Source organism: Scomber scombrus, chromosome 16 (genome assembly GCF_963691925.1).
Source record: "Scomber scombrus chromosome 16, fScoSco1.1, whole genome shotgun sequence".
Taxonomy (NCBI): domain Eukaryota; kingdom Metazoa; phylum Chordata; class Actinopteri; order Scombriformes; family Scombridae; genus Scomber; species Scomber scombrus.
Window position 1 is genome coordinate 27194949 of NC_084985.1, and position 26302 is coordinate 27221250.

Consider the following 26302-nt stretch of genomic DNA (forward strand, 5'->3'; position numbering starts at 1 on the left):
CTGGAATGGCAACGGTCCCTATCAACATCATACAGATGTTCTACCCTTTTATAAAATAATACCTTAGAAAAATAATACAATGTCTGTCACAGTACTTTCACTATTATGTTTTCCAACTCTACTAGCCAGTATCCTCAGGGAAAGCCTGATCATTGAGGCATTTTATGTTAGAAACATTACGTCTCCATAACATCTATTAAACATGTCACATTTCAAACAGAATTGGAATTTGTGTTATTCCGTCTCAGTGTGCAAGATGATTTTATTATCTGGCTGCTGGTGCTAATATAACGATGAGCATATTTGGCATGCTTCATTAACCGAAAAAAACACAGTCATACACGAGCTTTAATTAATTTCCTCTCTTGATACTGATGCATTTGGCCCGTGTGACACGTTGCAAATCCTCACTTTGTGTAACTGAAGCCAACAAAGAGTCGGAGATACCTGTTTGACATGTTGATGGGCAGGTGCTCCAGTCGCTGTACGGGGTGACTATACAGTCTCTCTTGCATGGCAGTAAGCAGGGCCTGACGGTGTCTGGGCGCAGACTCTCCGGACACCTGAAAGTACATCATTGACATGCTCAGGCACACACACACACGGAGTCCCCTTGAAAATCTGATAGAGATGTGCTGGATCAGAGCCAAAAGGAGCCATGCTGGGAGTTCGCTCCCCAATGTGACTGATTCAAGCACTGGATCTTTTTTTTGTGAGACTGTGACTATATATGTGTGTGTATGTGTGTGTGTGTACTGCTGCAGTGAGTAAAACATTTTCATTCTATTACAGCAAACACTAAAAGGAGTTACTGACAAACAAACAGTATAAGGACAGTGACATGTTTTTTATTGTTTTAGCTCTGTATTGCAGCAAAATAGAGTCAAAATGAAACAATGAAAATGAGGGTAAGATTTGACACATCATACATAATAACTACCCTAACCCTAATTGTTATTGGACACATACCTTACTGTCATTGTCCACCCTCATCAGTCATCATCTCAGCCTTATCCTACATCTTCCTAACTTTAACCCTCAGCTTAGCAGATATTTGTGCCACGTCATTGCACAAATCTACTATTTGACCCTAACCCTATCGCTTCATCTATGCTGACTGTTTTCAGGCCATCTTTATCCTCTCACAATAGTGACTAATTCAACTGTATTAACACTAGGTCTGGGTATCAGTACTCGATACCTTTTAAGGTATCGACCGAAATAAATCGATAAGTAGTATGGAAACGTCTCCCGTCAAATGATACCTGCAATGGTTCCTTTTTACACCCAGAGCTAGAAAATGTGACTACTGGCATGGACTTCCTCACAGCCAATCAACACAAGCATTAAATATAAATAGGCTTTCAAAATCATTTGTGTAAAAATCAAATCATTTAGATGTGGAGGAGTGGTGGCATTGTATGCAATTTAATGCTTCTATTCACATGATGGGTATCAAATGAAGTACTCAGTTGGTGTCAGTATCACTTTAAGGGTACTTGGATTGATACTGGTATCGTCATTTTTTAAACGATACCCAGCCATAATTAACACAGATTGGCTATCAGACACATTCCATGGTCTGACTGATCTCAGCATGGTCTTCTTAAGATGAGGTTATCCAGAGATAATAGCTGAAATACCTGATGACTTTAGGACACTACTGATGGTGTGTCCCACAATTATGGGAGCATGCATAATCCTGGTAAACTACTAACATCGTGCAGTGGTTAAATGAGTGGATGGAAAGGAAAAAGCAGATGAAACATGACAAGAAAGATGAGAAAAACACAAGCATAAAAATATTTTGGGAGAAAAAGAATATGATTAGAAAAGGTGTATCCACATCAAACAACCAATGTATGTATCACAGATTCTTACATGTAGTCCAGTAAAGTTACAGCCAGCTAAATATTCTACACTTGAAGATTTACATCATGTGCCAGCATTCAGGGCCAGTGCAGAAAATAGTGTAGTGAAAAGTAAAGGTGTGAAGATCGGGGTGGTGGACTGACATGAAGAATGTCTGGCTATCATGTGCTAGACTGGATATTGTGATCTGTCACAGACCTGACATTAATGCTATATTTATAAATGAACTATAACTACTAACCTACATTGACCTTACTGTACACATTGGACAAACTCTGGGGTTCATTTTCATTCTAGTCTGTTGACAGATTAGCTTTTATCAAACATAACCCTTCTCCAAATCATGAAATTCACTAACTTATAGATTAGTAGCAATGTTTTCATAAAATCAACACCAAAATTAGCCATACTAAGAATTCCCATTGCAAGATATCAATTCATTTTTTGAAAATACCAAACAAGCACCTGGTATGCACACATATGGGTCGACACAAAGTGTCTTTTACAAAGCAAGAAATGTCTAATTAATATTCGTATGTATTTTTCATTTATTCTATCATGCTAATTTATTAGAATACCCTCTTGCCACTCTGTGTTTACTGGGGGTAGTCTTCACATCGTGGCCACAGCTGGTGCTGCTGGGTAAACCAGGTTCCCTTCTCTCCATTGATGTGAAAGTGTGTCCCAAGGCAGAGGGCTCACTGCTCAGCATGTAACAGTAGGTTTAGGAGTAAGCGCAAGGAATAAAAAGCACGATTAATTTCCATACACAGCATGAAGGCTAGCTGGGTTTGCCTTCGTAGTGCTGCTCTGCTGCCAGAATAATGTTGAATAAATAAATAGATAATTCATGTTCCCAGCAGATGCCTTCAGGGGGGGAAACAGACCCAGATGCTTAAAACAGTTGGCCAGCAGCTCATCAACGAACACCTCTGCCAGACATCACCAACAACAGACTAACCAGGAGACTAAACGGTACAATGTGCCATGTGCAAACAAAGTCTGCACCCAAAAACAAAGGCTGCCTTTCAGTTCTACAAATGAAAATATTAGTCCTGAAGCACTGTTAATTAAGTCACCACATAAGGAGCGATCAGTAAAGGTATACAACAACTATAGAGTCATACTGTCCAGATTTGACTGAGTGTGTACAGACTACACTATCATCTGCATAATGGTTCATCTTTAGCAATATTAACTTTTCAGCCAACCCTGATAAGAAAGAACTGTCACTTCTTTCTTTTTGTCTGATCTTGTGTCCAACAATCAACCTAACATGTAGATTCAAGATAGGTTAATTCTGCACAACTGATACAATTATGTCAGTCTTGCTTGTCACGATTTTTATAGTAATTTGTCCTATTGTTATTTTAACCCTTACATACTGTTTAGGTCAAATATAACCCATTTGGAAATTTGCAAAGCAGTAAAAACATCCTAACTGCAATTATTTAAGCCTGAAATGTTATGACTGTTCCTAAAGTGATCCAGAATATACAAAAATGGAAATATTTCAAAATGATGTATTTTTTGTGCAGTTGGGTCAGTGGTGATTGATGGTTTTAATGGTTATAATGAAACCTACCATTCAATTGGGTTGCATCCTTTACTTTTAATATATTAATAGAAATAATTAACATCAACATGATATCATAATGTAGTGTGATTGCGAATTAACAACTGGAAAGATGAAAAATACATTTGTTGAAATTTAGTATAGGGACTAATTATAAAATGAATAAAAATGACCTGGTCCATATAATGAAGGGTCAGAATATGAACAGTAAGTAAGGGAGGGACAGGGTGTCCCTCTGTTTCTGGTTTCTCCTGTTTCTGGCTGCTTTCTCTGGATGTTGTTGGTGATGTGTGGGAATAACAACACTGACATTGACATCAAGTTTGTGTTCTTGTGTATTTCTTTGTATTGATTTTCTGTTTTTTCTAATGCTGTATTTCTCTGTATTTATTCTTCATGACTGCTGTCTGAGAGCCAAACTGCTCCTCTGGGACATTAAAGCTGTACTCTACCAGAGGATGTGGGCAGTGATACAGAGCTCTTGAACTAGGCAGACATTTCATATGTTAACCTTGCTATTTTGTTATGTTTCAATTAAAGAATACTTCACTTTTACTCAAGATTCACCGTCCACCGTTTATTATCGTTATAAGTTAAAAAGGAAAATGATTGTTAAGGAACCTCACAAAGAAATTCATTTGGAAGAAATCATGTATCACCATCAATTTTGTATGGTTGATGCCTCTATCATCCATGAACCTAAATCACTGTTGCCAGTGGAGACGAAGCCAGTCAGAGTGATGAATCAGAGCAGAAGCAAACTCAGAATCTGTTGGGATTGGGGAACAAAACATGTTGCTACTGGCAAATTCATCCAAAATTGACCCAGATTCTGAAAATGAAATTTTAAACTGCTGAATGTTTTGTCAGGTTTCTACAAAGTGTAATATTTAGCTTCAGAGAACCATTAGCAGCTCACATGGAATGACAAAGGAGTGATTTGATTTTTCTTGAAGTGCTCCTTAGAAGTCATGGTTAACCTCTCATCTTTGACCATCAATGTTTAATCAAATAAGATTTCTTTTTTTTCTTCTTCTTTTTAACACAGTTGCTCATCTTTTGTATTGGAGGGTTTTTGGTTTTTATCTGATCTGTGCCCTGGAGGGGAAATTTTGCTTTCCACCATTACTGTGAGCAAAAAATACAATAAAATAGTAATTATGTAGGCCCCATTGAACACCAGTTGAATAGTCATGTTTTTACAATATATGTAACAGGGATAATATCTCACCTAAATTCAAACACGTATAATTATGGGGAATCTTACTTTTTGGGAGGAACCTGGCCCACATTGACCCGGACACAGATGACTTTTCGGGTTTGCATCCCCACCGAGCAGGAGGCATCATCACCACGTGTTCTGCCCACGGACGTGTTGGTGGCAGGGATGGAGGAATCCTCTATGCACTGCCCCCAGGGGCCGGTCTGCCAGTGGTACACAGTGCAGGGATGGTCATTGCAGTTCCTCACCTCCTGCAGGGCACTTATGTTGGGGCACTGGATCCCACCTGAGAAGTACCGACATACAAATCAGCGTCAGTGTTGTAGCTGTAACCCTTACAAAAACCTCTACCCTTGCCTCATCACCCTAATACAGGGACCTTCACGAGAGCTTCTGGATATAATTGGGTAGTCTAGTAATCATGTAGGGCAAAGAAAGATCCAAGCAGCTCAGAAAGTCTGTTAGAAGTATTATCTTGGATGAGTTCTCGGTCTTGGCTCCACTTAAACTCTGTCTTGGCTTTTATTACATTGTTTTGCCAAGAGGAGACTAAACTTGCAGAAAGACAACCAATGCCAACGTGACAATGTTTCTCTCATGCTTATATGAAACCCAAACAAGAAAACGCACAAAAGGAAGAAAGGAATAATTTGCGGTAGCTTTCTAAAGGTGACTAGGAATGCTGCTACAGGTAGGTAGAAACTAGGAAGCTGAGCTGACTGTACAATAAGCTGGACAAGATGAGGAGCACACCCTAACAGTCAAGTAAAGAAACTAACTAATTGCTGCATTAGTCTGAGAGTTCGCCAAGAAATTTAAGCGCAATGCATACTGGTACATGCCAACATACCAGTTGGCATGTCCGCTCTAGGCAGGCTGCACTGGCTTCCAGTGTCATTTAAAATTGATTTTAAAGTTTGGTCTGTATATATACAGCTCCAATGGTCTGGGATAAGTTTAAATTCTCTAGTATTCTACGCCTCACTGCATGGCTACCTCCCATCAAAGTAAAATGTGGTAACACCTAAATACATATTTGTTTGATATTGTCCATTACTCGTGCCTCCCTATTAATATTCTATATTTATTCTAAGTTTTGATTATATTGTGTCAGTTTCATCCTCATCAAGTTATGTTATTGTACTTTATATTTATTCCTTGTTTATTATTACTAGCTTTATTATTTTGGGTAACACTTTAACTCCTTCTATTTAGCATTTGTAAGTATCGTATACGTACTAAATAAAGCATTTTAAGTGTTATAAATGTGCAGTATTTGTAAGAAGTTAGAACTTCTATAATGACATATTTGAGATTATTACAACTGTTTCATTCCTTATCGGTGTAAGCGCCCACAGGAGGAGCTATAGTTGCCTGCAAATACATTAATAAACACTTAAATATGCTTCTTACTACATTGCATATGTTATAAACCCATTATTATTAACTTTTTATATACTGCTTATAAATGTTAAATAGAGGGACTTTCTATTACTAAGCATTGCTGCACTGTGAGGCAGCAATCTCTCAGTTGCTACAAATGAACTTAAGTGGTTGCAGTCTGTAACGACCAGCAAGACAAAGCACAAATTAGATGTCCACTCTGTAGGCAGTAAACTGGCTGTGGCACATTCATATAGATAAAACACCTGCTGTCTGGTGGGACTTTTGCTTGGAATCAGCCGATAAATAACTGGACAGTTAGTAAGACTGACTGCCAACTTGGCTGGACAAAGCATATATATTCAAAAAAACACGCTTCATCAACAGAAAACACGAGGAAATAATAATAATGATGGAACATAATGATCAACTCTGCAGTGTACCTGACCGAGCCACATAAAACTGTATTACTGCATAGCACTTTGCACATTTATCAGGTTCCATTTCTCTCAGACCACACATCAAAGTACAATGTGTTTGGGGGAAACAGGAGCAACCTACAGCATCTCAATCAGAGATAATGGGAACTGTGCAGAGCTATAGATTAGCTTTTAGCTTTGATTTTCCCATGACTCGTTGGCAAACAAACAAAGCTGAGGCAGCATGAGAGATAAACCATGGGGTCTCTAGGGGCCGGCTGGTCAGCGGGATTGACAGAGATGAGATGGCCCCGGGGCAGAATGTCTATACGGAGTCAGAAGCCTGGATATGGACCCAGGTGAGGTGTTCACACCATGTGACCCCTCTTCACCACAAAACCTCATCATTAGCAGACACTATCACCTTGGGAACAGAGAACCCCTGAGGAAAGGTCAGCCATTAGTGCCTCAGAAGTCATTGAACGAGATCTTCCAGTCAGTGATGGAGCCTCTGAATTGGACATAAAAAAAAGCCTCAGACAGAAGATGTGGCTGACCTCTAATGTAACGTCCTTCACAGGGTCATTTAGAAAAGATATTATTGGATTTCATCAGAGGCAGTCATTTATCAGACTCAGAGCTCATTAATACATCGAGGGACATTTCATTATTGCTTCATTGGCTGATTAAATAGTGATCTGATAAATATTTAAGTGCCACCAATTAAACTCAACACGTATTAGAAAAACGCACATCTCAAACAGTTGCAGATTAGCAGTATCACATTTGCTGTCTTGTCTATACCAGACAATTCTTCAACAGTCCAGACTGTATGGTCTCCACTGACTTCACATTTGCTGTGTGGATAATTAAGTTATTTACTCAACTCTACCTTGTCAGGCAATAATCCCTCCTGTCATCCCCAATGTTTGTCTAGACCTGGATAATTAGCTTGTACCCACACACTACCTAGATACTCATATTAGTGTTCAGTGTGAGCGTGTCAATGTGATTATACAGCTAGTGGTTCATTGAAAACAGCCTGTAAACTATATATTCTAAATTTTCTTCTGAAATCTTTTACTATTCTACTTTAACACCTCAGTTTTTCCCTATTTTCTTTCTTGTTGGAGAGAGATGACACGAATGAAACACATTGTCATGTCTGTGCTTGAAGTACAGAGATGGAGCCAGTGTTTAGCCTAGCTTAGCGTAAAAACCAGGCTTAGGACAAAGACAGCTGGCCTGGCTCTAAACTCTAAAGTAGTTTATTTAAACAGAAATGTAAGAAACGATAATCTACGATAATTGCATCCTTACCAAAGCTGTGTTCTTTCAACACAGACGACTGCGAAAGTAAGCAAAAAGTATCTTTAAATTTGAGAACTTCATTACGTAAGAGTCCTGCACCATCACTTCCTGGGTGTTCAGAACATCCCAACAATTGCAGTAATATTTTAAAGAAAGCACTTTTAAAACAGGTTAACACCAAAACCTCAGGTACATTGTTACCCTCTGTATGTTACCATGTTTTAATAAAATATTCATGTCCATCAGTCTTTGACTTTTCCTAAAATAATGTTATGAAGCATGTCCTATTGTTAAAAGTATTGAAGATGAATACAGATTCAAAAACACAGGCATTAATATGCATAATTGTCACCAGATAAAATTTACCAGATATATGAAACACATTTATTTCTGCGCCGTTTACGTTCAAACATTTTAAGTTGCTAGGCAAACCTTAATTGTGTGTAAAACTTAGTTTTAGTTCATTATTCATTCATTTTTGTTTAACCATGTTACAGTTTATTATTTATCTTTTGTTGGTATCTTATTGGTTACCTGAACTTTCTCAGTGAAGTTCTCTTACATTGGTGAAATGTTACACCATCATACATTGGTGTCTAATTTAATAATTGATTAGGTGAAATGTGTGCTTGACTGTTGTAACATTAAATCACCCATAAGTGTGGTGATTGCTTATTGTTATTATAACGGATCATTATTGTCTATTTGCGGTATTTAAGCTACTTCGGTAATTGAAATAACATGAAGCTATCTCATTATGTGATGAATGTCGGTTTATAATGTTATCACACTACTCATATATGCAAGTATTTTCTTCTAGTACCCATTTTCAGTGTTATTTTAAACTGATTTATACTGATGGTCATGCAAAGCGACAAATGTTCTTAAAAAATACTAAAAACAAGAGGAAGAATAAACAGGTGATGAATAAAGAAACTCATTCTGTGACTTTAGACTTTCCCTTGTGAAGAAAATGCCTCAATACAATGACATAGTAAATGTTTCAGTATTAGAAATGCAGTAGCCAGGTGCACAGGTACATGTTACCAATTGGTGTGTGTTCAAGTGTTGAATCTACATTTGGACTCACCAGGGTTTAAAGATGGCTACTAGAGGTGATAATCAAGTGATTACACTTATCCCTTGTAATTCTCAACTGATCTGTAGAACTGCACGCATTCACGACAAGTGTCGATACCACTCGAATGTCTGAGCAACAGGTAGGGAACTATGATTCACTTAACCTAAATACTGAAAGCATGGTGGAAGGCTACCCTGGCTTGTTTCAAAGTTCAAAAATACACCTACTGCCAGCAGTAATGTTTCTGTCAATATAAATGATGCCTAAGTAGTTACGGTCTACATGGACTAGGAAGACAAATAACACAAATTGGAAGTCTGCAGTAAACTGGGCTGTGGCTGTGTGGGTTGTTAGGTGTGACTTTTTGCGTGTAACCTCTAGACAAATAACTGACTTAGTGGTGACCTGACTGATTTAACCTGTTAGTGTTTGGTCAGCCCCACTGACTGGCAAAGTTCCTGAAGTTTAAGTTGATGAGTAAAATATCATAACTGGTATATAATAAATATATTCGGAATGAAACACCACCTCAATTGCAAGTCAGTTTTTTCTGTTAGGTGTAAAAGAAAAAAAAAATCCTCCCTGATCTTCATTAATGCTCAGATTGAACATATCCTATCTCCTCAAAGTGTATAAGGAAGCTGGATTTGACTAAAACTCTTACATAGAGCAGCTTTAAGGCAGCTAATTCCAAATCTCAACTGAAGACAGATTTAAATCTTTGTAAAAGGAGTATATTGTAAGTTAATCCTCTCTATTCCACTACTAACTACTCTACTATGTGACCCATGCTTGAACACTGAGGCTCTTTCCACCCTGTCTCAGTGTTCCATAGCTGATGACCAGGAGAGATCTATTTGACTTGATGCTTCATTCAGCACACACCACATCAACCTGTCTGGCTCCATGCTCTGTCGCTCGTCATCCATCTAACACTGCAGCACTGTCTGCCTCCTAAATACTAGGAAAGCTAATAAACAAGGCACAGCATGCGGGCCTGCATCGTGTTCTGGCATGGACTTCCTCCTGAAGCCCAGCATGGTCGATGGAGTGGGAGTATCCATTCACACTTAAATCCATTATGTATGAGGCATCCTTTTACTCCAGCATGGATGATGCTATGTCATTGTGAATATGCCAAAGACAGCATGTCACGCAATGTGGTCCAGAAGTGAGACGACAAGAGCTGTTAAAATGATACCGGGGCCATAAAAAGAGAAAAATTTGGGATGCCAAGCCAGACGCTAACCATCTGTGCAGCCTCCCGTTTTTTCTCATAACGAGGTTTTGTGAGAATGGCTCGATCCTCACAGTGGTATTGGCAGTTTGGAGGGTTGGGCTATAACCAAGATGCACTCGTGTCCATATCATTCCAGCACCATTTAGATACCCAGCACTAACCTTGGGGTTCGAGGGCAGTTAATACTAACAAATAGTCACTACTACGACTAGTGTGTATGAGGTGTTTTCTATTCTGAAAGCACAGGGATTACATCAAGGTAGCCACATTTCTATTCCCCTCTAATTAAACATATGGAGACTATGCACCACTGTACATCAGCTAAAGCCACTCAGGTGACAGTCATCATCTCACAACATCAAATATGAATGTACCAAAGATTGGGCGGACCAACGACAGCAGGGAAGGACCTTGAAAAGAAGTAAATGCACAACCCTTGTGAATTTTTAAAAAAGCAAGAACACATTTAGAATAAAGTTTGACAATGTGAATCTAAACACACTGAGATTTAGTCTTGCAGCAGTGCTGTGGGGCTTTTTTATCCTTCCAGTCACTTCTTACCCTGCATCACAGTAACCCACGCCACAACCTTTGCAGTCGCTGCGGAGGAACACACAGAATAATTCATTTCACTTTGACATTTCGCTTGCAAAAATATAAGGAGGAGAGGCAAATGAGAAATACAACAGGGAGTGGGATTTTAACACTGGTGCAAGAAGCACTCTGAACTATTAGACCATAGGTTTGTGAGGGCAAACACTAATCTATTTGGACAGCTGACTGATTCCATGCTGTTTCATTCTCTTGGTACAGGATTTAGCAGTTCCTACCTTCTCCTGCGTTGTAGGCCAAGATTGAGCGAGCTCTGGTCTGCTTGCCCTCTGTGTTTTTTCCAGAGCAGGTGTGAGAGCAGAGAGACCAGGGGGTCCAGAAGCTCAGGGCACAGTCCTTTGGGCAAGGCACCTCGCAGATGGCTGGCATGGGCAGGATAGCATCACGGCACAGCTGCCTCTCCACATATTCACCTGGATGCAAACAAACAGGCACATATTTAGTATTAAAAAGTGTCAGGATTTGTGGATAATCCAAGTAAAACCTTGAGAAGAAGTGTTAACAGGTTATATATGCTCACAATATTAACTCAATAAAATGGCTGCAACGTATCCACCCATATTAACAAGTCCTTAAAATGAAACCACCAAAAACACTGTTTAACTATGCAATCCAGAATGGCACATACTACCTTTTTCTAATATGTTGCAGTAATCAGCATGACGTTATCTGTCTGTGCTTTCCAAAGCTGTTACACATCACTATCATACATCACCCATTCAGAACTTAGGTGACCTTTGTTGTCACAGCAACAATAATAACCACAGTGTTAAGGTAAGTCGAAGACCATAGTTACATTTTGGTTTATTTTTAATCGTCCCAATTCATGGTTGGAATTCCACTCTTGCATAGTTTGAGTTAAGCCATCCACCCTCTGAATGAGGAAATCTATCAATTTACATATACATAATCTAAACTGCTCCAGGTCATAAGTACTATGGCTTTAGGGGAACTAACATTATGACCTATTGTGTCATTTTTCTTGGAAAGACACTGTCACACATATAGCTGTGCTATAGAAAATGAAGTGAAAATGAAAAAATACTGCATGTTACTCCTAAGACAAGCAAAATTAAAGCCATCAGTCATTTTTTTCAAATGTTTAAATATTACATTTTACTGACACAAACCTCTAGTGGCTGGGTGAATTATGATTCTTGTCTATCAGGAGCAAATGTAGAAGTATAAGGCATTGTTGCAACAATGCAAATGTTGTCAGTAAGAGGTTGATATAGATGGTCAACAAAGAGTGCAACTTTGACATGGGAGATTGTTTATCTGCTGCACGTGTTTAGACAACCACTCCTTAAAGACCTTCATGATGTTGTACAGTACTTGTTTGTGATGTAAAAGTGATGGAGCTAGTTGTTTAAAAAAAATGAAACAAGCTTTAGAGAGAAGATCAGATTCTGAATTCCTTTGTGCAGAGTTGTAAAAAATAATATGTAGTGATTTGATGAATCACTATGTGAAGTGACCATGATTAAAGGCTACAAAAGCAAAGCAGAAGAAAATCAATGAAAACAAAGTATAGGAGCTTATTGTGCAACTAATAAACAAACCAAAAGGAAATATCCATACACTTATGAATGATTACCAGCATTTTAAACAATGAAGTTGTACATAATACGATAATGCCTTGACTGGGAACTGTGCAAGCTTCATGCAGCAGACACATGCTCCTTTCAAATCACTGTGTCTTTGGGGAGAATGTAGGGCAATATATCTTCCACCGGACTCATTCCATTATCCATTTTATGTTTAATGCATCATACCACTTAACTTGGCATAAATACTACCGTACATCATACTCCACTCTGACATAGTTCACTAAATCAGATTAGGTAGTTGTAAGAGGAGCAAATGTATGTTTGAACATTTTGATATAAGTGAGCAGCCCAACAATGAAAACATGACAAATACATTATATGATAACCCCATGTGTTGATGATATGCTGTAAAAAAAAAAAAAATGTATGTGTAGAAATGACTTAAAGAGGGGGCTTTGCATTATGTGTCACCACTTTCCATCTACAATATATGGCTGCATGCTGTGAAGATGTATCAAGAAGACATTAATCAGCTGATGGTCTGCTCTTGGCATTTTGTCCTGGACAACTAATAAAAATAAATACCAACCACAACCAAGACTTTTTAAGGATGTCCTCCAAGAAAAACGACAGTCAACATCAGTTGCCAGAAGAGTACCTATGTTTGACTTTAGCTAACAAAAGGTACAGTAGAGGAGGTTGAAAGAAAGAAAGGAAGTCAGGATGTGCTGAATAGATCAATAAAGCATCTGATTAACCCCTAACCCTTTGACGTGGAGGACCATAGTTTGCTTCCCATGTCCCACTGATAAACGTTGGTTCTTTTAACCATTACCATAATTATTTCCTTATGTAAACCATGCAGTTCTGCTTGGTGGCAAAAGTACCTGAATGGAAAAATAAGAATGTTTCCAAAATTCCCCCAAGTAGTGTGTGTGCCCGAAGCTAAGCGAATCTTACACATAGCAGTGGCAAAATCAGAAATGGTAAAATAAATCATTTTTGTACCTATGATTTATGACAGCTGTGGAAGTCATGAATCTTGTACCTGTATAATCATGCTGATTGAGACCCAACATCAATAAACACTTAGGACCTATTTTGTTGATTAAATTAGAGGACTTGTTTATCCAGGTTTTCAGATTCAGCAGTACCAAAACTGGAAAGACTTTAGAAATGTATGCTTAGACAAAATTGATATAACTTGTCAATTCTTTCAGAGGTATTGGCTGAATTAATGTCAACGTTCAGCTCAGATCTATCACAGAAACCTTGAAGGTTAAACTTGAGTTTCAGGATGATTATGTTCTTCATACAGATTGTCCTAAATGGCTTAAGGGAAAGGGATGTCTGAGAAGGTATATTGGTTTACATTTGAGGTTGTTTGGAGGATTTGTTTTTGGACGAGTGGGGGTGCTGAGTGGCTAATGCAGCCTATATTGATCGAGATCTGCAGGCTGTCCTCACTCTCCTTCTCTCCCCTCATCCCATTCCGTTCTACCCCATCCTGTCCTGAGGACCATATCTGTGAAAATCTCATTGTGAAGTGGAGGAAGAATGGCGACCAGTGAGTCAAATGACATGTCTGGGACCCCGGGGGAAAAAAACAGATCCATTTTCATCAGAAGACGACAACAAGACATCAATAAGAGGCCAGTCAAGAGAAACTCTGAGGGATGGCACATGGCTGTGGGGGTTGGGGTGGTGTTGGAGATGGGGGATGGAGCCCTGACAGGGGTAATAGAAGACTTCCATGTGATAGTTGCTAGAGGAAATGGTGAATGTGTCTGTATGAGACTGATGGGTTTCATGATGTCTTGTCTTAGTGGCAGTATTGCTTTAGTTGACTCTTGATTATTAAACACACCTTTGCCAGTTTGCCCTGGCCCATATACCTATGAGCAGAGTCAGATTTCCAGGGACTATTAACACTCTCTAGATGTTCATTCAATTTAAATACAATTTGAGATATGTTAACAACTGCTAGCCTGTTTGTTTTGTTAGTAGATACTACTGGTACCCAGAGGATCAGTCCTAATGTTTCTTGTGACCTTGTGATCTTTTCCTTTAACATCCCCAGGAGGAAAAACATTCTAGATATAAATACATTTAACCCCTTTTGACGTTGTACTCTGTACCCCTTAAAGAAATGTCCAATATAGCTCAAAGTCAAGACATACATTCCTATGTATGTGCAGGGATGTCTGCCATACTGTCTCTAAACACACTACTATAACCATTGCCTTTTGGGAGAAGGAACATGGCACCCAGTGCAATGGTGTGTGGGAACAATTCAGTTGGTTTAGCTCTGTTCATGAGATTTATTGACAAGAAAAATATGGAAAATCACCGGCCTTATCCTTTAACCCTGACATACTGTTCATATTCTGTCTCATAATTAGTCTCTGCACCAATTCACGTTCATAAATGATGTCATCAGTCATTAATAAATGTTTGATTCATCTTATGGAAAAAAGGAATTCACAATCACCGTTTTATTGTCCAGGTGAACATTTCATAGAATATGAAGAATACTACATGTTTGAATGCTGATTTTGGATTTACTTGTAACTTGTACATTTGCATATATAAAAGTGTGTATCAGTGTGTAACATTTTTTTTTAAACGATTATTATATTTGCATTTTTGTATACTGTGGGTCACATTAGGAAAAGTCTGTCAAAGTCTGGTTTTTACAGCTCTCGAATTTGACCGTGAACAGTATGTAAGGGTTAAATGTATTTAAATATATTTTTTTGTATTTAAGCTTTTTGGTTTTTTTTTGAAGGGCAACAATATAAAAGTATGTTTGTTATTTAGGTTGAAATACTTTATTTTTCACCCAATGAGCGCCCATTGAAGCATTAGGCTACAGTATGACATTCACAGCTATGCTTTCCAGGAATAGACAGTACTGCTGCCTCCCAGAGAGAGTAACAAAAAATGTCACCTTTACAGAAACAAATGATTTTTTAGTATAAATGAATGTCATATCAAAAGAGACCTTGTAGCATAGCAGGGAAGAAACACCTTCCTCCACTCCTGTTCCTCATGGTGTTCAAAATCATTCCCCCAAACTCACAGATCTGATAAGCTGAAGTGATATCGGTTCGCCCTGAGCTCAGGAAGCAATTGAAGCGATCAAAGGGACAATTTTCTTTTTAAACATAACACACATCAGACAAGTCAAACCTCTGTCTGAACCTCTGTTGATAGAAATGTACCAGACGGAGGTTGACATCTCCTCTATTCAATTCTGCAACATCCGGGGGAGACTGCCTCTCATGCAGTCAGAGGTAATGGGGAAGAAAGGCAGACTAAATCCAAGCTGACTGTGTGGAGCAGGCTGCGCTAATCTAATTTACCAATAAGCCTGATTCAACAGGGTGCCATAAAAGGAAGCCAACAGCTCTTTAGCTGACAGCCTCTCAGAAGGTGGAAGGAGAGAAGAAAGAAAGATGAAGATGAGGTCACCTTGAGCAGTTTTTCTTTTATCACTGGGGCTGAAACTGCATTTAAATGGATCCTGATAATAAAGGACACTCTACGAATATGGAAGTGGCAAAAGACGGAGATAAGTGATACTTAAGGATAATTCTTCTTGATCTAAGAATGTATTCACCCCAGAGTCTGGATTGATACTAACTGAAATATTTCTTTTTGATGGTATTATTTCTTTGTTTCTTCAGATTTCTTCTGACTGAATTTGCTTTCCAACAAATAAAAATTAACGGGATTTTCCACAGCTGTCAGGTACAACACAGTATGCAAGTACGGCTCTATTATCTTAAGGAGGTACCAACCCAGCAAGCATGTCCATGTGGGCCCCACATGGGCTAAATGTGGGCTTTGTGGCTACTGAGTGGGCTTGGGCTTGAACTGGGCAAATTGTGCAGGTCCCACATGGTGTCAGTAAAATGGGCCCCATATGTGAAGCCCCCGTGGGCTGACTGTGTGAGCCCCATAAGGGATGTAAGTGGGCTAAACGGGCATGGGCATAAACAGGGCAAATTGTATGGGCCCCCTATTGTTTCAGAAACATGGGCCCCACATATGAAGCTGATGTGGGCTGGCTAAATGGGACCCATTTAAGGTGCATTCTGATCCCACTTAGACCCCATATGGGCAAACATATGGGGTCTACATGGGTTTCACCCACTTGGGCCCCACCTGAAACCCAATCAATACCCACTTGAAGCCCATATGGGTAAACGCAGGTGGGACAACCATGGAAACTGCAGACAAACCCACTTGGGACCCATATTGCAGCCCAGATTTAACCCTTGTGTGGCCCACATAGACATGCTGGCTGGGAAAAAACTAATCTTATTTTAAATCCATTATACAGTATATCTTAAGGCTGTGCAAGTTTCTCATAACTGTAGGCCCAATATATTGGAAACCGATACCTATTTAAAGTTTATGAAAGGTCACAGGGGATATTATTTCTTCAACTATCTCGCAATACTTTTTGTATTCCCAGAATAAAACCCAAACTACCAAAGAAGCCTCAATCACTGGCTGTGACCTTAGCAAGAGTGGGCGCTCTCCTTCTTCTCTGGCTAATTATGTTACGAAGTACTCAGTCCATGTTATTGCAGCTAATGTGAAGATAAATAGTGAGAAGTAAGCTCTCTTTCAGGGTTAGGTTGTGAATAGGGCAGAGTGGAGCTTCAATGATATGGCCCTGCCTGTAGCTGTGATCATGATTCATAGTGAAGTCATTCCTGAACTGTGGTGTATGATGACACCTCACCTCAGTTCTTAAGAAAGTGTCTACTTTTACACTGTGCTTTTGGCCAATATTATTTTCTTATTGTATGTCTACATGGGTGTGTGTGTGTAGCAAAAGCCAGTAATCATCTACACATCTACTGTATCACATGTAGACGCCTGGAGTGATTGAAACAGAAGCATGTGGTTGAAATGCTTCCTGTGAAGACAAATCTTTATATGTGCTGTTAAAAGTATGTTGCCACAGTTTCCCCAGTTACAGCCTTAGCCTTTGAAATAAACATAGACCATAGACACATTCACAGCCTCAGCCATAGCTGTAGCCACAATCACAAAACACCCAACCCACAGCTATAGTATAGACAGCAGTCACTGCCGGTGGTAGAGCTCTGGTAGAGATATGCTGTAGTAGATCAGAGGAATCATAGCGTAAAAGTCTTCTAAAGAAATTCAGAATTCAATGTGAGGGAGCTCAAACGTAATTCATAGAAATTGCTGTTATTTACTAAATGTTGCAACATTCAAATTTGACCTTCTTTTGTGTGTGTGTGTGTGTGTGTGTTCCTTTTAAGCATTTCAGTTTGCTGAGGTAAGCCTAAAATTCCAACATGGAACGTGAAACATGGTAAACCAACACTGCTCTGTAAGATAATGAAAAAAAACGGGCTGAGTAAATGTGTCATGAATATTTCACTTTCATCATGTGAAATATTGGAAAACCATTTACTTAAAAAAAAAAAATGTTCCCCCTCATAATTAAATGGCTACAATAGCTGCTTCTGTGATTTTATTGCCTGCAGCTATGATACTCTACAATTTGTATTTTGTTCTTAACTAATATGAACACCATTACGATACATTCTAGCGAGTTCAGCATGTCTGTCATGCTACTCTGAACTGAACCCCTTCACACTGTTGGCATGTTTCATAATAAATGACATTTCAAGGACAATATTCTGTTCATTTTTCAAGGGAAAGAGAGAGAGAGAGAGAGAGAGAGACGATAATTAGTAGTAGAGATGAAGTCAGTTTGGGATGAGGAAGATGGTAATCACTGCCACTGCAACAACATGGCGCACTGCAGCCTATGAATGGGGACCTTGATTATGAGTATAATACGGAGACTGATGAACAACCCCCATCTCTCTCTCTCTGTCTCCCTCTCTCTTTCTCTCTCTCCTTCTCTCGTTCTCCCTTGAGCCCTCATTAGCAGCTACTGTGTGATGGTTCAGGAATCTACTCATAATTGCCATATTCCAACAAACACGTGCACGCGCACACACACACACATATACATATGTATATGCACACACCATTTTGATAGGGAAAAAAGGAACAAAAAAGATTGGATGAAATTACAATATTCAGGTCATCATTGGTTCATTAATGAAAAAGTGAATTCCTACATATTTCAGCTCTCTAATGTCTGTAATGATAGAGATACAAATTCATACGCATCAATCACTGTCATCTATAGCTGCTGTGTGTTGTAGTATGTATATCTTTATTATCATCTTCAGGCTAATCTGCCTCAGTCTTCTCTACTCACAACAAAACAACAAATGACTCAGCTTTTCTCTGACCCTTCATTAACTGAATGATAAGATATATCCCCAGCAGGCTACACCATTCCCCCCCCCCCCCCCCCCCGCCCCCCGCCCGCCAAAACAACCAAAAAAGAACAAACAGAAAACAAGAAAGAAAGAAATCTAATTTAAAAAATGCATCGTTACAATTCTCTCAAGGTATGCAGCTTCCTGCATCTCACACACACTAAAATAAATGTTTGCTTTTCCTCAGAGAGCCTGAGAGAATATGTGAGAGTGATGGAGGATGGCTTTTACCATCTCTTTGATTGGGGCAAGCTAGACTCTGATTAACAAAAATAAGCAAAAAAATCAAAGAAGGAGAAATATTCCTCACATTCCCAGTTGTTTCCTGTTCCCACCCTTCCACCAAAGACAAGAAACACACATCCAGTTATTTTTTCAATGCCATATTATTTTTTCTTTCACTGCAGCTACTGTAGCAGCAGTTCTGAAAGTTTGAGCTCCGTTCATGCTAGAAGTGGAGAAGTCCGGCAGAATTTTCTTTCTAATTGGACTAACTGGCTCATGACGGTAGATCCTGCTCGCTGAGTTTCTGGTAGATCAGTTGTTTCATACTTGACGATGATCTACAATGACACACACAGTGTTAAAAACAGTTCACTGACACTGACCTTATAAAGGTGTCAAGAATGCTTTGCTGTATCACTGGTGTCCTTTTCCTTCATTTCAACTAGATATTTCTAAATTCAAGTTTATTCATCCGGTGTTACATCCAGTCTCTCATGGGTCTGTGCAGGACTATGACAGCAATGGTTCTAACACATAAAGGGCCTGATTTACTAAAGGTCTGCGTGTGTAGAAACGTGTGCAAACTTGACATCACCCGCAAAAAATGTGCAAGCTGATCTACTAACACAATGCACTGAGGTTTGTGTCTTTCAACTGTGCAAGATAATACATACTGTCCATTTAGTACGTTTACCGTAATGAATGTAATATTAGTAGTTTACCATAATGAATGTAATATTAGTAGTTTACCATAATGAATGTAATATGAGACGTTTTAACCCCAGTGTGCAAAATACAGGGAGGAGAAAATGTAAATATGTTATTTAGCACACGCATTGTGATTTACCAAACCTGAAGGTATTATTTCTGACGCTAACTGTGTCTATAAATAATACCTCTGAAGGACAGGTATTAACCGGCTGTTACCATGGAGACGAGGAGACGGAGACACAATGACAGAATACACACAGGACAGAGTTTTTCCACCTGTGTTAATATTTCTGGAGTGGAATATTTTAGGTTTAACTAACAGCATTGTCTTCATCACTAATACTCTCTATATGTGGGTTTCTCTGGTAATATTAGTTTTTGTTATAACTCAATATATTAGTTAACCTCTTCCACTAGAACCTGATCACATTTCATTTTGTTCTTGCAGCTTTCTGCTCGTCCAAACTCTCCATAAAGACACAAAACCCTCATTTAAATACTGCTGTCTCCACCCTGTTGCACCTGTTTTCATTTACACAGTTATTCTTATTATTCTTAGTAGATCACCTGCAAAACGCACGCAAACGAGACGTGCAATCTATTGCACCGTGCACGCAATTTAGTACCTACTATTTGGGATCTTAGTAAATCAGGTCCAAAGAGTCATATGTAGTTCAACTACTAAGGAGGGCCGTTTCCACTGCAGGAACTTTGGGGTAATAATGTCTCCATAGCGAGAACCGCCCCTGAAGAACAGGTTGAGGTTGACTCTGTGCTGATCGGGTGTATTCAAAGCAGGATGTGATATCAATGGAAAGCTCCAAAATAAGCGCCTATAAACTGTTGCAGAATGATTAGGTCACCTCCAGCAACAGCTGAGAGGACAGAGTGAGAGGACGTTCCTGTAAAGTTCCCACTTCCTAAATTTTACCCCGATATCGGAAGCAACTTAATGGAAATGGGACGATATATAAAAGTACTGCGTATCCTCCTAGGAACCAAGGGAAAAAGGGTTTTCCAATTTCCGTTGTGACTCTTTGCAGTTAACATTGTCAACTGACCAGCTAAGAACCACTTCCCCCTAAGTTAACCCTTGATCTTGCCTGTGTGTGTCACACTGTAAGGTCTGAATTCAAATGCTTTTCCTTCCTGACTTTTGTTTCTTTGCAGATCACTGCCTCGGTCTTACTGTTCAAAATGCCTCCATTTAATTAGCTCTGGGTCAGACTACTGTCTCAGGCCTGCTCTGTGTCAGTGTGCTACATCCAACACCACAGCAAACTTTGAACAAGTGATTTTCTTCAACAAATCAAAAATGGCGGTTGATATAATTTAAATCTCAAGGATTATAACTACAAATTGAGCCTTTTTATCTTCTCCTATAAAAGGAAAACAGCATACTTTTGTTGAATGTTTACAGTCCAACTTTAGTAGTGATGGATGTGACATCCAGCATCCAGCAGAGAGTTCAACTTTAAGATGCAGCTACACAGAACTAAAGTCTCACAGTGGGAAACCTTTGGACTTCACATCTAATGCCAGATACTTTTGTTATTACTGTTATATGTTGCTGACATGTGACGTTGTAAGTCAGATGTTGTATTTTGAACTACTTTTTCTCTGTAGCTACAGTTGTACAGAGAGTTGGTTTTCACTCTATTCCTCTCGAGGGAAGCTCTGCTGCTTTTCAACTTCTTCCCATATGAAGACATTCGGAGCTTGTGAGACTTTTCAAAAGCAGCTACACACCAACGTGGTGAGTAGGTGTGCATGACTTGGAAAGACAAGTAAGGGAAGCTGCTCCTGCGCCTCAGAGACAAAGAGCAATAGGTGAATAGAAACCGCTGCTCTTTTTCTTGATGCTAAACAGCGTTACAGGCACCACCATGACTACCTGATGTTTCTCTGGTATGGTGACGGATGAACAAGAAAGCAGGTGTTTAGTCCGCGGGTCAGAATGTGTGTATGTGAGTGTGAGTGTGTGTGTGTGTGAGAGAGGGAGAGAGAGAGAGAGAGAGACCTCCCTCAGGCAGTGCCAAGACTGATCTCTTGGTGCTTCACATTTTCTTCCAGCACAATTTTGGCCGGTCGCCTGAGCTGGAGCCCAGGAGAGTGCAGCTACACACATATACAGGAACATAATGAAATAGCTTAGAATAGCACAAACAATAGAGGAATATCTCCCTACGCAACAAATACAATAATTACAGTGTCGGGCGGCGGGCCAATGCTATAAGGCCCAACGAGCGTCGGTTCAAAGTGAAGCCAAGCATCTCCGCAGCAATCAGAGCTGAGTAAAGTGACCTACAGCACACTGAACACCAAACATATACACTCATCTGGTAATTAGCTCCATCAATGCTGTTACATGTGTGGTTTCAAACACCTGTACCTGGCTGTGTAAAACATAATGGACCCTATTTTAATTGCAACAAGCACAAGGTGGTAGGTACACGGATTGTGGGCGTCTCAATCCAAACCAGCTGTTTTGGGTCACGTATGTGCAGCAGCGCAACATGCAAAAGGGCTGAATGAAGGAGGATATAGATCAGAGACCCTGAAAGTTTTGCCAGTCATAGTTAAACATGATACACAGATTGAACCGGAGCCCATAATAGCATGATTCTGGGTAGAGCCCGACTAATACAGGATTATTGGGGCCGATACCAATATTGATATTAGGGAGTAAAAAAAATCCAATATGGATATATCAGCCGATTATATATACAGGATATATACATAAACACACTTTTTTAAAAATGTGGTTATTAAACACTCGTGAACAAGATGTGTAATGGAGCCCATCATATTTAACAGTTTAAGAATAAAATGACATCAGTGCACTGAAACAGTAAACTACGGGAATTGTATATATTAAACTTGAATGAGGAAAAAGGATTAAATATATATAAAATGCGGCCTATATGTCTTTAAAATAGTATTTCAGCACATATCAGATGGAATAAACACTGGTACTAATATATCTGTGACGGGCCAATATCAGCTGATAATATCAGTTGACTGATATATCGTTCAGGATCTAATTGTGGGTTTCTGTACCTGCGCTGCATCTGACCAAAATGAACAAGGATGTGATCGCCTTTGTTACTCTGTTGGTGAAACAACAAATCTTGCTCATGGAAATCTTCTGCACCTCCATCACATGTCCTTTGGATTAAAGATATCTTAAATTGCATCAAGCTTGAAAAAATCATACATACATTGAAGGGGTCTGGAAAATAAATTCTGGGCATTGTGGACCCCTTTTTTATGTTAATTTACTTCATTGTATTTATTTATTTATTTATTTATTTATGTTGTTTCCGTAGGTAATGTCTTTCCATTTGTTTTCTTCATTTTTCTTTTTTTTTTTTTTGAATACTGTACTATACTGTTGTATTGTTGTTCTTCACGTTACTTCATACAGCTAATGTGTAATTTACAAGTGCACTTATTTTGTAATGCAGATTATACTAAAACTGGAAAGAAGTGGAAAAAAAGAATTAAACATGATAGCGACAGCTCACATTTTCTTCAGGAAATGTCTGGCTGGTTTATGAAGAACACACATTAACACAAATCTGAAGCCAAAGACAGATGGTGTAGTTTTTTTTCATTGGTTAGATTCTACAATAACTATAGAAATAAAATTAAAATAAGAAATAGACTGCTATTAAGCTGTTTATATGGAGTGCTTAATTAAAATAAATATGTTGCAACATGTCTGCAGCTAGTGTTTAGACTGATCTTGTTGATAAAATCACCGAATCAGCAGCAGATTCAGGTTGCACCACAAACAGATGTGATTCTGAAACATCTGTTTTTAGCCTGACATCTGGAACCAAATATCAACCAAAACGAGCTGCTTCATTCAAAATGAACCTCCCACCTGTCTGTCCCTCTTCTCTCACCTGTGCACCATGTGCCCCATGCTGCTCTCCAAAACACCACAGACATGCAAATCAAGTTCCAAGGTAAGGACAATATCAAGACCCAAGATCTAGCTTCCTTAAACAGCAGGAAAAAACATTTTATTGTCAAGCACCATCTAGATTTGATGTTTTTAACTGAAACTTGGTTAGAACAAGATAACACTACAGCTGTTCTTATCGAGTCAACCCCTCCTAACTTTAACAAGTTACAGTACTTAAGGATGGAGCTGCCACTTTGTTTAATGATTCCCTCCAATGCAAGCAGATGTCTTATGGAAATGTTGCTTCTTTTGAATAAGTGGCTCTTCAGCTGAATCTCTCTTCTCGAGCTACGGTCCTAAACATCTACTTGCCACAACTGATGACTTTGCTGAACAGCTCTCTATAACTCTGACTTTGACTGTGTGGTTATTGTTGGTGATTTTAACATCCAGGCTGACAACCCTGAGGACAGAGGCACTAAAGAACTGTGTTGTGTTCTTGATATATGGGTTAATGACCTTTTCTTTTTGTCCATGTGGTTTAGTCAAATGTAAAGGGGGTTAAAATGTGAAAATAAACATATGAATAACGTGCACACATTCTTTTTTTTTGTGGATCCAGCAACAAATTTCTGCTTTTAATCCATTTTGAGAGAATATATTAGAGGATTATGGCAAAAATGTCTAAGTGGTGTAACCATAAAAACTTTGTACCAAATAATTCAACTTGCTTAAAAACAGTAAATTGTCAATAAAACACCATATCAACTAGTTTAACATGATCTTACATTATAACTTTTTTAATAAATAAAGGTAATGTAATACAATTGTTCTAAATATTACATTTACTCTGGTAACCATGGAGATCAGGATTATCTTTTAAAAATGAAGTAATTATTAGTATAAGTCCACTTAAATACACTGTAGGTGATAAAATATGTAATATTTATCATTCTTTTGTGGTTACACCATTTGACATTTTCAGGAGCATCTGATGCTGCTTTTAAACTATTTTTTTTTAAATATATTTGAATTGCTCATCTTGCCAAACCTTATTTGTCACTGACCCATCTATGGACTGACTCAGCATGTAACTCAGCCCACACACAACAAAGGAAACACTCTGGACTTAAACATCTCAGAGTGTCTGAACATTTCTAAGGTTTTAGTGGCTGATGTTGCTCTCTCTGATCATTCCTGTGTTATGTGATATCTCTGTGCACACAAATGTTGGAACAGATCATCACAAAGCGCTATGTATTCAGGCTTTATCTTCCACACCTACCTACTTTTGGTTTTCAGTACTGATGCCATTACACCTACTAAGGTGAAAGAGATGTCTGGTAAGAACAGATCTCCATGGAGATATGACACGCTGGTCAGAATAGAAAAAATAAAGTGTAGAAAACAACAAATCTCCTGGTTCATTGGAACTGAGAAATGCAAGGTGGCCCTTCCTCTCAAACATCATCATCAAAAACAACAATACTGTATGTGCCTTGTCTGCTACAGTTAACAGGCTAGCATAACCAATCATGTTCGGACATCTATCCACCAGGGCCTGCGATCAATTTACCTCCTGCTTCACTGACACAACTTCCATGTCAGGATATGTGTTATCCCTGCGTCCACTTAAAATCAACTCAAGTAAGACAACATTTGATCTGATTAAACTAAAAAAAAAAAAGACTCAGAGAACATTACACAACATCCTCCCTCTGTGGCCTTGATATTCTGCCAACAAGCTTTTTCAAAAAACGTATCTAGTTGTCTCAGATCTTCTACACATTTTCAGCACGACTCTTCTCTCAGGTTTCTTCCCACAGGCCCTGAAAACTGCAGAGAAGAACAATCTAGATACTTCACCACATGAACAATTACAGGCTCGTATCAAACTTCTTATTTTTAAGTGATGTCTTTCGGTCAGGATTTCAACCACAGCACAGCACTGACTGCTCTTGTTAAGGTCTTCATTGACATCCACTTAAACACAGATAACATTAGAATTTTCTTCAATTAAACTAAAGACTAAACTGAAGTAATTGGATTTTTTTTGTGCTAAGGAAGAATGATTAAAAGTCAGCACTCGGCTTTAAATGATGTTTACGATCTTGGTGTAGTCATGGATTCAGACCTGGATTTCAACAGCCACATTAAGACAATTACAAAGTCAGCCTTCTATCAAATGAGGAATATATCAAGGATTAAAGGACTTATGTGTCAGCAGGATTTAGAAAAACTTGTCCATTCATTTATCTTTAGACTCAACTGCTGTGTCTTCACAGATCTCCTTAAATCAATCAATCAAACAATCAATTAATGAATCAATCAATTAATCAGACAACCACAGCTTTTATTTTCTATCCTCTTAACTTGAATGACTGCTCCACTTTATCTGAATGTTTTTAATGTTCTATGTGAATCACTTTGAAATGCCTCGTTGCTGAAATGTGTTTTATAAATAAAATTGCTTTGCTATAATGACTCATTGAAAATAAATACTGACTTTTTGAATGGAAGTGAGTTGGAGCAGCTAGCATTAGCACTTTAATGTATTTCTGCATTGGATTTAGCCTGAAGCCATGATATAGATCTTTATTGTCATTGCAAGTATACAATGAAACTCTGATTGAGCAGTCCAATTGCAGCATACACATTGAGTATTAAATATATACACATAACACTTGCACACACACGCACGAGCCCAAACACATCTAACCCATATACTGTTGAGTCAATTTTGAATTTTCCCCTAGGGAAAGTTACGTAATAATAATACTGCTAACACCCGTATCCATACAAACGTTAAAATACTGTATGTGTTGAATGCTTTAAAATAT

The 26302-nt window shown here is 38.7% G+C and overlaps 1 protein-coding gene across 1 annotated transcript in view; it reads right to left on the bottom strand.

The window, feature by feature from the left end:
* LOC133995968 (thrombospondin type-1 domain-containing protein 7A-like) overlaps positions 1–26302 on the bottom strand; it is a 173454-nt gene that overhangs the window by 43712 nt on the left and 103440 nt on the right. The window contains exons 10-12 of the mRNA XM_062435475.1: positions 10935–11129; positions 4716–4956; positions 448–563 (exon numbers count right to left, since the gene is read on the bottom strand). Of these exons, the coding sequence (XP_062291459.1) occupies positions 448–563; positions 4716–4956; positions 10935–11129 (552 nt within the window). The remainder of the gene's footprint in view (positions 1–447; positions 564–4715; positions 4957–10934; positions 11130–26302) is intronic.